The sequence below is a fragment of the Natator depressus genome, chromosome 12 (genome assembly GCF_965152275.1).
Source record: "Natator depressus isolate rNatDep1 chromosome 12, rNatDep2.hap1, whole genome shotgun sequence".
Classification (NCBI taxonomy): Eukaryota; Metazoa; Chordata; order Testudines; family Cheloniidae; genus Natator; species Natator depressus.
The window spans coordinates 8,470,969-8,484,215 of NC_134245.1; the positions used below are offsets into that span (position 1 = coordinate 8,470,969).

The 13,247-nt window shown below is 42.0% G+C and overlaps 1 protein-coding gene across 2 annotated transcripts; it reads right to left on the reverse strand.

Annotated features, from left to right (window-relative positions):
- Positions 1–203: 203 nt before the first annotated feature.
- Positions 204–12,751, reverse strand: HERPUD1 (homocysteine inducible ER protein with ubiquitin like domain 1). Of its 2 annotated transcripts, none has more exons than XM_074968529.1 (8): positions 12,605–12,751; positions 8,718–8,795; positions 8,533–8,604; positions 6,567–6,700; positions 5,587–5,706; positions 4,685–5,023; positions 3,062–3,167; positions 204–1,844 (listed from the first exon to the last, which is right to left on the reverse strand). In XM_074968529.1, the coding sequence occupies exons 1-8, from the start codon at positions 12,749–12,751 to the stop codon at positions 1,677–1,679; spliced, it is 1,164 nt and encodes a 387-aa protein (XP_074824630.1). In that variant the 3' UTR covers positions 204–1,676. The 2 variants fall into 2 exon arrangements, with proteins under 2 accessions (XP_074824630.1, XP_074824629.1); XM_074968528.1 differs by having other exon boundaries at positions 8,533–8,607.
- Between the last annotated feature and the right edge of the window lie 496 nt (positions 12,752–13,247).

Below are 13,247 nucleotides of genomic sequence, written 5' to 3' on the forward strand. Positions count from 1 at the left end.
CAAAGAACAGGATTAAGAATTTCAGATTAAGGAATTACATGGTCAGCTGTACAGAACAAATTCATGCACATTAGCATGACAAGATATTTACTTTAAAGCTTTATCATGCAGTTTTGCCATCTACAAATAGCATTACTGACAAGAGATGTTAATCCCACATCCCAGGAAAAAAAAAAAAAAAAAACACAACCCCCCCCCCCCCCCCAGATGTTTACTTCACAATAAAACATCATCCTTGAGCTAAAACAATGTATTGCAAACCCATGCATATGTCAAAGGAGCCTCGTACATCAGGCCAACTTCCTGAAAGCCTCTAGAACTACTAGGAGCAGCTACAAGTTGTTTATGACCATTGTAACTTCAACTTCTTTTGTTTGTTCAAAGAAAAGCTATCCAAGGCACATTGGGAAACAGAGTTATAGGCTGCAGAGGAGTAAATCTAGTTTTAAAATGTGCAAAGGCTCTGTTCACCTATACATGCAATTAGTGACTGGGTGTGCAGAGTGCAAGTTAGGTGCATAGCCATCCATTTGCAGAGGGCAATTTGATAATTGTGGTCAAGTCTGCACCCAACTGATTGTTTTCGAAAACAAAGCCCTTGAAAATATTAGAAGTTAAAGGGAACACCATGAAGGAAGAAATTAGTACAGTGACAGTTCTGGAGCAGTCTTGTGCTTGCTGGGATGCAAAAGCCTAGTCACTTTTCTGTACATCTCAAAAGGAATGTAGCCATTTGTCATGAACTTCTGGGATTCGGAAAGTTCTAACTGACAAAGGTAACAGGCCCTTCTGAGTTTAAGTTGACAGCAAAAAAGTGATTTTGGCATTGGACTTTCTAACAGTACAGAAACTTACATGGATTGAATACAGAACCGCTAGGCTACTTAAACTGAGCATCCTGGAAGCGGTTACAAGATGCACAGCACAACTAAATTCTACATGAATGAAGCTTTGGGATTTACAAGCAAGAAAAGGAACCTTTAAATGGTTTTTAAAAATACCTGAATTTGACAACTTGAAATTCACCCTGTAACTCAGCTGATCCATTTGGTGTACTTTTTTATCAAAGGCTCTGGTTATCTTTCATTTTCTGACAAAGTAGGTACTTACTGTATTACACAGCATGTCCTCCATAGGAAATTTACAGAGAAAACATGATTTGTCTTCATTTTCGTTTAAGATTAATCACTACATTCCTTTAAGCAATTTAGGGGTAAATCTTCCCTAGAAAAGTCTGCCAATACTTAACAGCAGTTCCTTGTTTTAGATGAGATACTACACTCAGTGTAATTTAAATAGCATTTGAAACATTCCAACAGGAATCAAATAGCATTGGTAGAAGCAGTCTGCTTCTCTTACATCTCCGACACACTTGCTTAACGTCTGTGCATTTAGGGCACTGCTGTACAATGCTAGGCCCTCTAGTTTAATGCCTGTTATACAGCACATTGAAGTTCTTTGGAACGAAGACATGGAAAGCACTGTACATTTTAGTCTATATGCTGTAAAGGTTTAAGGCTTCTTGCAGCTTTGAGGTTGCTTAGCTGCTATAAGATAGGGAAATCCCACTGATACTTGTCATTTTAACTTTGGAGTTGGTGTCCAGACTAGTCAGGTATACATAAGAGTAATCTGCTGGAGTTACAGATGGGCTAGTACATCGATAGCAAAATCGGTTAGTTGGCCACAGCTGGAGGCCCTTCTGGCAGGAGTGATGCAAAGAAAGTCTTGAAGAAAAGCCAGGCTGTGTTCATAAATGAAGGACTGTCCTGCTGATTTTCTGGTAAAGCTCTTCCTTCATCAGGAACAGCCTCGGGTTCAGCTTCGCCACCTACATTTTCCTCCTGCCAATATAAAGTATCTCTTATAAGTGGGGATAGTTGTTTTAACAAGTCTAAAAACCAGATTCCTTTCTAAAACAAGCTATTTTAATTCCTTTCAACTGAAGAGCGTAAAGAACTCATTAACAGCCCTGATTATACTGCAGTATTTCATTCCTTTATTACCCATTGTCCCAGAATTGCAGCTCAAGAGACCACACAGCTAAAACACAGTAAAGCCACCCACCATTGTCACCAGGGCCAATACTGTCCTGTGCTAAATAAAACTATTTTATGACATTTACAAGTGGGAATGATGCATCTGATACACCAAAACAAGCTGCTGAGTCGGAATATTTTGATGTTCTAGTTGTAAATCGGTCAGCACCAGGAGCACAATTCCACACCGAGTACTAATACCAAATGAAAATGCCAACTTGAACATGTCCCATTAACGGCATATACAGAGAGAAACATTGTGTATAACCCCCCATACCAGATTAAGATTCATACACATTCAAGTATTATCTGCAATTATGAGAGCTGTTCACTTGTAGCAGAGACAGATTACGGTGGGACTGTTAACACCTGCTGCAGCAGTGTTGTGTAAACAAGCACTGCAAATATTTGCCTCTTCTCAAAATATGAAAATTGTTGAGCCTGTTACACTGCTAACAGCCACAGTAGCCCTTGGCCAAGCAGGGATTTTCAGGAACAAAATGCATCAACTACAAATACCAGTGATTGCCAGGGTTAAGTTTTAAAACCAAATACATTTCTAACGTACAGCAGGAAAGATACTTTGATTTCTATGAAAGCAAAAGTATCAGAGTACCTATTACAGTGGTAACAACTAGAAACAGCAACCAGACAGAGCAGGAATTAACCAGATCCCTCCTGTTCTTTGCCTATGGCACATAATGAATTTAGTCTCCTGAAGGCTGTTAATATTTTAGTCTAATTTCAGTTGGGTTTAGTATGCGAGTGGGCTGGGCGGTGTTGGTGGCCTCTAAAATACAGGCAGTCAGACTAGAGGATCTGTGGTCCTTCTGGCCTTGAACTCTATGACTTAGTGAGAAAAGTAGGCTAGTTTAGGTATTATTTTACCAGGAAAAGAAGTTTCCAGCAGAAGATTTTGTAGAGAATACTATTCATCTTTACTAATACAAATGTTTGGAAAATGGAAACTAAACCTTTTCCCAGGATTTCCTGCTGTTGTATGTCAAATATTGAGCCAATACCTGTAAGTTATTGTTTTGGTCCTGGTTTATCACAGCTTGGGGAACAACATTGTTTGGAAGAGGGTGAACTGGCCGTCGTCTAAATGGAAACCATCCAGCATGGTGCCTGGAAGACAAGAACTCATTGTTAAGACCAGTTAGCTAAATGTTACTCCTGCCTTGCTACACTTCAGGCCGAGCAAACACTTGAATATGCACACAAGAGTAGACAGTTTGTTCAACACCCTGGGATAAATTCTGATTTGTTCAGGTGCTGGAGGAAGGCTCCCAAAACCTTCTCCGCCACAATCCCTACCACCCAGCATTATGGCAGCAAGGCACAGCATAGCATTCAAGAGGTAGCAGTGGATCCAGCTCTAAACAGGCTGGTGCATCATAGCCTAAGGGGTCTTGATCAGGCCCCCAGCAGGCTAGAGCATATGCTGCAGCATGTACCACCATACCTTGGATTTCCCTACATCTGCCCTGTGCTAACATGATAACTAAAACTGTGATGCTGGCATTGCTCCCTCATCCTGTGCGGCTTACAAACAGGAGTCATAACAGGCCACTAGGAAAACTAATCTCTTCCCCTCCCTAGTGGCTGCATCTTGTGCTCCAAAAATATAAACTTTTAAAATGCTGTACCCTAATTGCTGTGAAGATAAACTTCAAAATACTAACCAGATGTAATCCAATGCTGACTTCCTGAGTCTGCAGACAGCCTAAAATAGCTCTGAGAAGTGTGGACTGCTTCTGTTTGAATGTGTTAACTCTTAAGCCTACTTGTGGCAATTTAAAGGTCTACACTAATGTCACAACTGATTCAAGCATGTAAAGGAGGACGACAATTATTTGAAGATCAGTGCAACAAATTATGAGCAGCTTCACAAGTGGGCAGAGATTGGGAAGTACTACAAATTACCACCCCATTCAGAGCAAAAGTGGTCTGTTTGACTGGTAACATTTTTTCTAGTCAAGAAAGTGGCTAATGATTACACTGCATTCAATCAGTTTTGCATGTTTAGAAGCAGTCAACCATGGTAAAAAAATGCTTAGCCACATCTTATATAAAGGTATGGGATCAATTCCCCTACCAAAGACATGGTTGCACACGACTACACGATCTTTAGCCATGTTCTTTGAATATTAACCTGAACTGCTAACGTATGATGTAGTATGTTAATGCTTTATTGTAACTTTGACTTAAAACAATTCGCCCAAAAAATGTTGAGCTAAGAGTTACAGTAAGAGATTTGCTGATCCTGGGATACATTTTGACACGCCAATCTAAGACCTGGTCTTATCAATTATTTTGGCTAGGAATGCGATTTCTTACAGTGATACTGATAAGCCCTCATGTGGCTACAGTTATACCAGTATAAAGGTGTCCTATCTTAGTACAGCACCTTCCTATCCCATATGGGATAAGCACTTTTATACTACTATGAATGCATCCACACTAGGGGGTTGTATTGCTTTAACTATACGACTATAGTTAAACTGGTACAACTGATGCATAAATGAGCTGTAAGAGACTTGATTACAACAAAGACTATCACAGTGCAGACAAACTGCTCCAAAGAGCAGTCACCTGAATGACAAGTCACTGAAATGTTTACTTCATGAGACATGTATGCTTACAGGTACATCAGAACTGTGCCGCCCATAACCATGAGGAACCTGCTCAGGCTGGAGTAGAAGTAGATAATGTTGACAAAAACGAAGAACAGGGTTGCCGAATAAAGCCAGTCCAACCAATCTCGATTCATCTCCTCCTCCTCTTCCATGAGAGGACCCCCCTGGGCATTCATTTGCAAATTCTGATTGGCTCCTGCATTAAGCTGAGGAGGGGCGTTATGGTTTCCGGGCAGGTTTTGTGCAGGAAATGCATCTGGAAGAGGGGCTGGAGCTGCAACTGGTGCCACTGGTATCTCTTGTGACCTTTGGGTAGGTGATCTATCAGCAGAAACGGCAGCCAAGCTGAAAAGAAGATAAAAGTAGTAAGACTTTGCCATGCTCTGCAAAGGATAATAAAGCAGACATAAAAACTTGTTAATCTTAGATTCATGTGCAACTAGGAAGCAGCACGTGGTTAGAACAGTGACAGAAATCGGCCCTGTTTATGCCAATGACATGCCACGTGATGGGACAAGTTCAACTTTGTGGATCAGTTTCACCCTCTGTAAAATGGGGTAACAACCATCTTTGTAAAGTTGGAATACAAAGGGTTTATTTCAGTACTCCACTGTTGAAATATTTCAAAACCTCAATACTTAGACCCGGTAGTAGGCTGGGTAACAGTATCAAGTTTTGCAGCACTTAGCTTTATCTAGGCAAAAAGTTGCAAGTAAAACTAAACCTAATTACATTTTAGGAGCCACATACAGCATTTATATTTACATCAGACATTTGAATCATAAAGGCTAAGTAACTTGCCTTTCAACTACATTACACCTGAGGGAAAGAAAAAATTCCCTCATTAGCAAATAGTTAGAACATTTCAAGGCTCTCAGGGAGAATAGGAAACAAAAATGAAAACTTACTATTGCATGTAGTACTGTCTTGCATAAATCTGTTGAAACCAGGACATCTGTAGTATGTTGTAAGTGGTATATGCAGAGTACCCAGGAGCCACACCATGGGGAGGCTGAGCAGCTTCAACCCTTATTCAAAGGGTAAAACACAGGATGTTTGTTTACAAAAGAACAGGTATGCCCACCTCCCCAGGTCTTTCCCTACTTGTACTATTAAAGAGACAAGCAAACAGCTTTTGTGATGCTGTGCATCTTATTGTGGGTAAAGCATCATATACCATATACTTTCAGTATATCCTGACTTAAATCTGGGCTTGAAATACTGCAATCATTTTTATTAGAACATGATTGCAAAAATCTACATTTCATCCTGAAAAATATGCTGTTGTGAAAGCAGAGGGGGACTCGAAGACAGTCTTACTACCACTGGATCACATGTACCATATTTCTGATTAAATGATCTGATATTCAGCTTTTAAGTTCAGTTCAGGTCCATTCAAACGGAATGGCAATGCTTAAGGAGTGTTCCAGAAAGTAGTACTATGATCTCAGAGGAAAGCAAGCCCCCTCAATCTAGCCTTCTTAGAAGCTCAATAGAATAGTGGAGACAGCAATTCCTGGGAGAAAAATATTGATCTCCTAACAAAGGAGAATTAATTGTAGGGGCTACCTGCATCAGAATTTAGGGATCAACATAGAAGCTCCTGGATTCATAGTTCCATGAAAATGTAACAATTCTACTTTCCCACATATAACAGTAAAGATAACTCTTCCCCACTGGTTGGAGAGGCATACATCCCTTTCACCCCTTCAGTGTCCACTTAACTATCCAGAAGAGTAATATACATGGCTTATATTCCACTGACATTTACAACACTAAGTATGGCATGAGGTGCTGGTATTCAAAGCTTAGATTGTCCAAAAAACAGACAGTTGAACATGAACAGTCAACGTTTTCAGAAAGCTATTGGCATGTGTGGCATATTTACCTAGTACTGGCTTCCCCTGTAGAAAGCTGGTTGCAGGAAGTCTCCCTTTGTCTCAAGCCATCATTTGAAGAAACTACAGAAGGATCTTGACCAGGTCCTGAAACAGTCTTTGGCTCTTGATTGGTTTCGTCAATCTAAATAATAATAGAGTTAATATTGGAGCTGACTCATAACAGTATTGGAGAAAAGTCTTTTATTCCAAAGCTAAGAGGACGGTCTTGAAGTTTCACCAAATTGCTGTGCATTTGTACAGATCTTTGACAATGGCTAGGACTATTAATTTGTACTGTTGTAATGCCCATTGTTATAACCAGTCCGTCCATACATATTCAGTTTCTAACACTCCTTTAAAGGTAACCTGGAAAGGAAAAATTAGTTTTGTGATTTTTTCCCCTGCCCCAGCCATCTCATGATATATAAAGGTCTGAGTAGGTTTTTTAAAATTTTTGTTTGCTTATGGGTTTTTTGGATTAGAAATTCAGATCCTGTGCTGGATAAAAACAATAACCGGAAAACTCAGACTTGTCTACACAAAGAAGTTGCACCAACTTAAACTGGGATAACTTTGTGCTTGTCTAAACACAAGCTGTTCTTCTTTAACGATTCCATTCCCATACAGGAATAAGTTATACCAGTACAAGCATTTTTATGCTAGTATAAATGCATCCATCCATACTAGATCATTGGACCACTAACTATACTGGTATGGTTAAAATGGTATAACTGGTGTGTTTAGACAAGCTCTAAGCATAAAAAAAAGTAAAGCTTCCTTGGGCCTTTTTTCTACACCATAAAGCAAAAAATGTTCGCTCTCTTTTTTCTTAATTCTTTTGCAGGTCCCCTTTAAGAGCAAAGATCATCTGTCCTTCTCATACGTGTACTAGTACGAGAATTTATTTTTAAATGTGTATCTAATTTTGGAGTTTATGAAATGAGGTCTTAAGTCCTAGCAGCATGTGGGTGGCTGCTCTGCAAACTGCTCTATAGAACTAGGACAATGCACCTTAATCAAAATGCAATACCTGAACATTTCTAGTCCCAAGGATCTCTGCCTCTTGTGTTGTGACAAATATCCAACTAGAATTAGGACCTACTGTATGCAGTTCACTTTTGATTTAAAGAAGGGTGGAAATTTATGCCTTCAGATATGAAGCTTGTGCATTAGTTAATCACCCAACTTCCATTCAAGAAAAAAAAAATTGAGAGATCATATGGTATTGTGTACTGAACTCACACACATAAAATTGAAATTCTAATGCTCATTTTTAGTTTCAATTTCCTCTTCCATATACTTTTGAAGTTTTGTTGCCACAGTAAGTCCCAGCAAAATTCGTATGATGGACACTCCCTATTCAAATGGTAATCACTTCCCCCTCCCTCTGCATAACCATTAGTGTGATTGGAGTCAGTAATCATGGGGGAACAGGCACAATTTCATCCTTTGCATACAGCCCAGCCACCGTGTCCATCACTGGCTGAAGAGTCTACAATATGAGGTGTCACTAGCTATTTAATGGGACTAAATTACATGTGATTAAACATTTCGCCCCCCTCCGGCAGTAATGTCAACTCAAGTTTATGCAAACAATTAGAAACTGAGGTTTGACAAGTTAGACACAAAGTGGGTGAAGTAATATCTTTTATTGAACCAACTTCTGTTGGTGAAAGATAAGCTTCCGAGCTCCACAGAGCTCTTCAGGTGCCATCAGCTCAAACTTAAACAATCCTTGCTCTGCGATTACCATACTTATTCCAAATGTGTAAGTGTTCCTTCCCCCAGCCCTATTACAACTCTGAAGCAATGCTGCCACAACACTTAAAATGACAGAACTTTTGACACATGAGGTTTGCCACCCTGCTTTGACATTATCAACCTTTACAAACATACAGTAATTAAAAAACGAGGTCACATTCCACAGATTTTTGCTGATTCTTTCAATACCTAATGTAGGAAAAAACTACATACCTTTGCATTGGTTTCTTTCATTTTTGACAGATTCTTTGAATGGTATACCAGATGAAGAGCATGAAACGTCTCCTGCTAAAATAAAAGTCAAGACCTCTTATAATCATTTTGTTTCATCTATTAAAACTTTATTTGACCTCACTTGATACTGCAGTGCAGCTACCACAAACATGTAAATACCATACCTTGGGCAGCACATCTCTCAAATAAAGATGGTCAAGCAGCAACTTCCCAGAATAAATCAGCTTCTGGTCCTCTTCAGGCTTTGAGAGGAGACAAAAATATACTGGTTACCAATCCGTCAAATGTCAAAAAGAGCTGTGTAAGTAAAAGCTGACTGATAAACACCAGAGGCCAAACACTGCTGTCAAATACACAAATCACAAATGCTACTCCCCCCATCCCCTCCCCCACCGAACAGAAGTTGTGTGCATCTCTATTAAAGATTAATTCAGTCAATTACCTGTATGCAAAATTTGTAATACCCTAGAGATTTAGACAAATGTATACAGAACGAGGATAAAACAGCTGCTCCGGTATATGAAGTGATTAATTTGTAGTGTAGGCCAGAACCCCAATATTTGCTGTCCCCACCACAATCCTGGCAAAAAGGAACCTCTCTACACTCCTTAAAGCAGAGCTTTGGGATATTGACCAACTTGAGCAGCACAGCAGGCACTTTGTAATCTTGTGACAATTTGCATTCTCCCCCACCCAGTAAGTCTGAGCAGCTCTTTACACAGAAATCCACCTGCAGGTGGAGCACAGTCACTGGGAGTTGCCCCAGAGCAGGAGAGCCCATGTTCCCCGCCCTACAGGAAAAGGTCAGCTCTGCCAGCCTACAAAGCAAGAGTGCTACTGCAGCTTCCAAATTTAAGTCTTCAAAGCTACTAAAAACCAGTCTTACGTGATTGCTACATAAATAATGTATCTAACCAATGCTGATGGATACCATTTTAACACCCCAAAGCAGCATATAAAGACCTCTAGGCTTCCACTGACACTGGACATTAAGCAGAAAGCTGCATTTCCCATAGCAGCACATCACCACAACATGCATGGAATTTGCTCAGATTGTCCATCATCTAGCACTCGAAAGCAGGGTGGATAAAAATGGATTTAAACAAATCAGATTTTTTCAATCAAATTAAATAAGCAGGTTTAGTTCTAAAGAATAAACCTATTTAAAATTAAATTTGAAATTTAAAACCTAAGTTAAGGCCTAAATTTATAATCTATTGAAATCATTTAAATAAAATACAAAAAATTGTCTTAAGCAGTACATGTTTGAATTTCTTTAACACTTGGCAGCAAAGTATTGAAAGATGGAAGTCACTAGCTAAACATCTGGAACTAGACTCCACTGAAGTGCTAAAATAGTTTTTGACAGCAAAAAGAAAAGGAGTACTAGTGGCACCTTAGAGACTAACCAATTTATCTGAGCATTAGTCAGTCTCTAAGGTGCCACTAGTCCTCCTTTTCTTTTTACGAATACAGACTAACATGGCTGCTACTCTGAAACCTTTTTGACAGCAGTAGCCTCTTCCACAGGTGCAGAGAGAATATATTCTTCATTTCCAGTCTATTCACCTAGTTCATTCAAAGTTAGCAATTGGGAGTTGAAAAAGCAGGAAAACTTGTTTTCCTCTTCAAATCTATGAATAAAAACTAGTTGAGAGAAGATGAGATCCAAGTTATAAAATCCTGAAGGACACAGTCAACAGAATTAATCAGGTTAAATTCACTAACTAGAGAGAGCACTTTCTTTGTTTAATAAAAATCAGTTTTAAAAGCAAAACTATTTGAATTTTTGTATGTTTCCGCACAATTAAAATTTAGTAATTTTAAATACTGTTTGTGTATTTTAATTGAATTTGATTCCGCATCCAAGTAGAGCTTGACACAAATCATAAGTTTAAAAAAAAAATCCAATCTAGTCAAAATAAAAGATAAAAAAAAGGAAAGCGTCATTCAACATTTCCTACCAAATACATATACGTATATAATTGCTTAAATACAGATGTAGTAAATCCTCAGCAAAAGAACAATAGACTTAGTGCAAAGGCTATATTTAGTTACAAACCAACAGGTTGGTTTCTAAAAAGGTTGATTCTCTTTGGTAGAGTAACTAGAGTGCAAAACCACAATTAAAATCTATTACTTAAAATCAAGGTTTCCTGCTTGCTGATTGACAGCAGATTAAAACTGATTATTTAAATCAAGCCACCCTGCTTGAAACCCCACTGTGAGCCTACTGCCCCCCTGCATCATGTCAATTCACATTTGTACCGAATTGTTATGTCAACTTATTTGATTAGTCTTAAGAAGCATATAGAACAGAGTTATTTTGGGGTTTCCTATAGTGCCCATAACCAGAATATCTGACATAGTAAAAACAACATCTAAATACTATTTCACACTGAAACAAGCAGCTGTTTGTTTTTTTTGTTTTTAAGGCTAAGTCCAAAAGATTTCTCTCAATCAATCTAATGCTTACAGGCAAAACAGTTTCGTAGTTATTTCATGGACAAAGTTTCTTTTGACAAAAATAATGCAGCAGTTTAATTCCCTTGTCTTGCCTGGAACACTAACTTAAAACGTTTTTTTTTTTGTTTGTTTTTGTTTTGTTTTGTTTTTTACACTTTGTTACCATTGGGGGGAAAATACTAAGACTCCAATTACATACTACTTCAGCATCCAACAAGCTACTAAGCCACATCAACATTAAATGGCAGCTGAACAGGAAGAAATAAATCAAAAAGCCCCAAACAGGTTCCCCATACACTGAACAAGTTTCGCTTCTGTATTTACAACCGATTTCCATAACATATTTACAAACTATTTTGAATTGCACTGTAACATTTGCAACTAGCCAACCATGCAGAAGCAGGTGTTCTGGAATGGGGGGGGGGGGGGAGAGAGAAGAAGAGAGGAGAGGAGAAGAGGGAGGGAACCACACTTTTTTTGCATCCCATTATCAAACTTTAAAGAGACATCAAATAGATGCTGAAGTTCCCTGAACCTGTGAACACTTTTACAGACACAAAGTGGGTGATGTAATATCCTTTTTTGGACCCGCTTCTGCTGGTGAAGACTAGTTTCAAGCTTACACAGAGCTCTTCTTCAGGTCCTGAAGAAGGTTCTTCAGCTCTGTGTAAGCTTGAGACTTTGTCTCCCCCACCAACAGAAGCCGGTCCAATACAGAAAGTTTTACTTCACCCAGCTCGTACTGCTAAAACCCTGGTACCAACAAAGCCACGACAGGGCATGAACATTTTTGCCTCTTGTGGACAGCAAGGTAAACAGTGAAACCTTTTAGAGCCAAGGCTGCCATAATTAGCATGCTTTATTTATTTATTTTTTTTTTTTTAAGAGGGAGGGCAAAGCAGATTGTGCAATGTAAACGACAACAGCTCTGCTGTAACACAACCACTCACGTCCACGCCTGGAAGCGGCCCAAGCATGGGCTCTCATCGTCAGGGCCCTACCAAACTCACAGTCCGTGTGGGTCAAGGTCAGGGGAGTTTAAAAATCGCAAAGGTCATGATTCCCGCTATTTAAATGGTACATTTCACCGTGTGGTAACTGCAGGGGTCCTGACCCCAAAGGGTGTTGTGGGGGAGGGGGGGGGCGCAAGGTGGGGGGGGGGATTTTGCCTTCTGTGCGGCTGCGTCCAGAGCCGGGCCCTTGGCTAGCAGAAGGCAGCGCAGAACTCAGGGTGCCCCCCCAACTAACCCCCTGCTGGGTCAGGACCCCCCCGCCGCCGCCGGGTGAGGAAACACCCCTCTCCCCAGGGAGGCCCGCAGCGGAGCGGGCCACAGCACTGAGGAGACCCGCTGTCGCACGGCCCCACTCACCCTCCCGGCTTGGCGGGCCCCCGGGGGGGGGGCGGCCCCGCAGACGAGACGAATCCCAGCTACTCCCCCCGCCCACACACACACACACACACACACACACCCGTGGGTGAGGAAGGCGGGCACGACGCCCCCTCCCCCCGCCGCAGCCCTGCCCGGGGGGGGAGGGGGTGCCCGGCGGGGAAAGGTGGCGGCAGGGCGGGGGGTCCCCTCCTCACCGGCTCCTCGGGGTGCAGGCGCCGCAGCCGGGCCTTGAGCTGCCGCACGGTCCAGCCGGGCTCCCCGCGGAGGCGCAGGTCCGGGTGCCGCTGCGTGGGGCTCCGCACGAGCAGGTCGAAGGGCTCCGCGTCGCGGCCGGGCTCCATGGCGCGCGGGGCTGGGGCTCGGCCTCCGCGGGCGACCGGCTGTGAGGAGACGGCGCGCGCGCCAACGGTGACCTACGACCGCCGGGCCCCTTTTATAGCCTCACCGCCCCTCGCCCCGCCCCCTGTTCGCCTGTGCGCTGTGGCTCCTGCGGATTGGCTCCTCGTAGAGAGCGTGTCAATACGTGGGCCTATCAGAGTGCACATCCGGCAGGAGGGTGACAGAGGGTGGAGCCTAGGGAAGGGGCGGGGCTAGGAGGGAGGCTTGGGCGGGGCTGCCCAGCTGGGCTGCGGTGAAAGAGGCTAAGGGCCACCCCTGCAAGGGCCAGGGGCCAGTGTCAGCCTCACCTGCCCTGGTGCGGGCCACGGTGGCTGTGGCTCCTGTAGGGCCACCCCTTCCAGAGCACACCGACAAAGCATCCCGGGACCGTCGAATTCTTGAGGGTCTTGCTTCAGCCCAAGGTGCCATGGAAGGGAAGAAAGGAATTCCTTTCTCCCA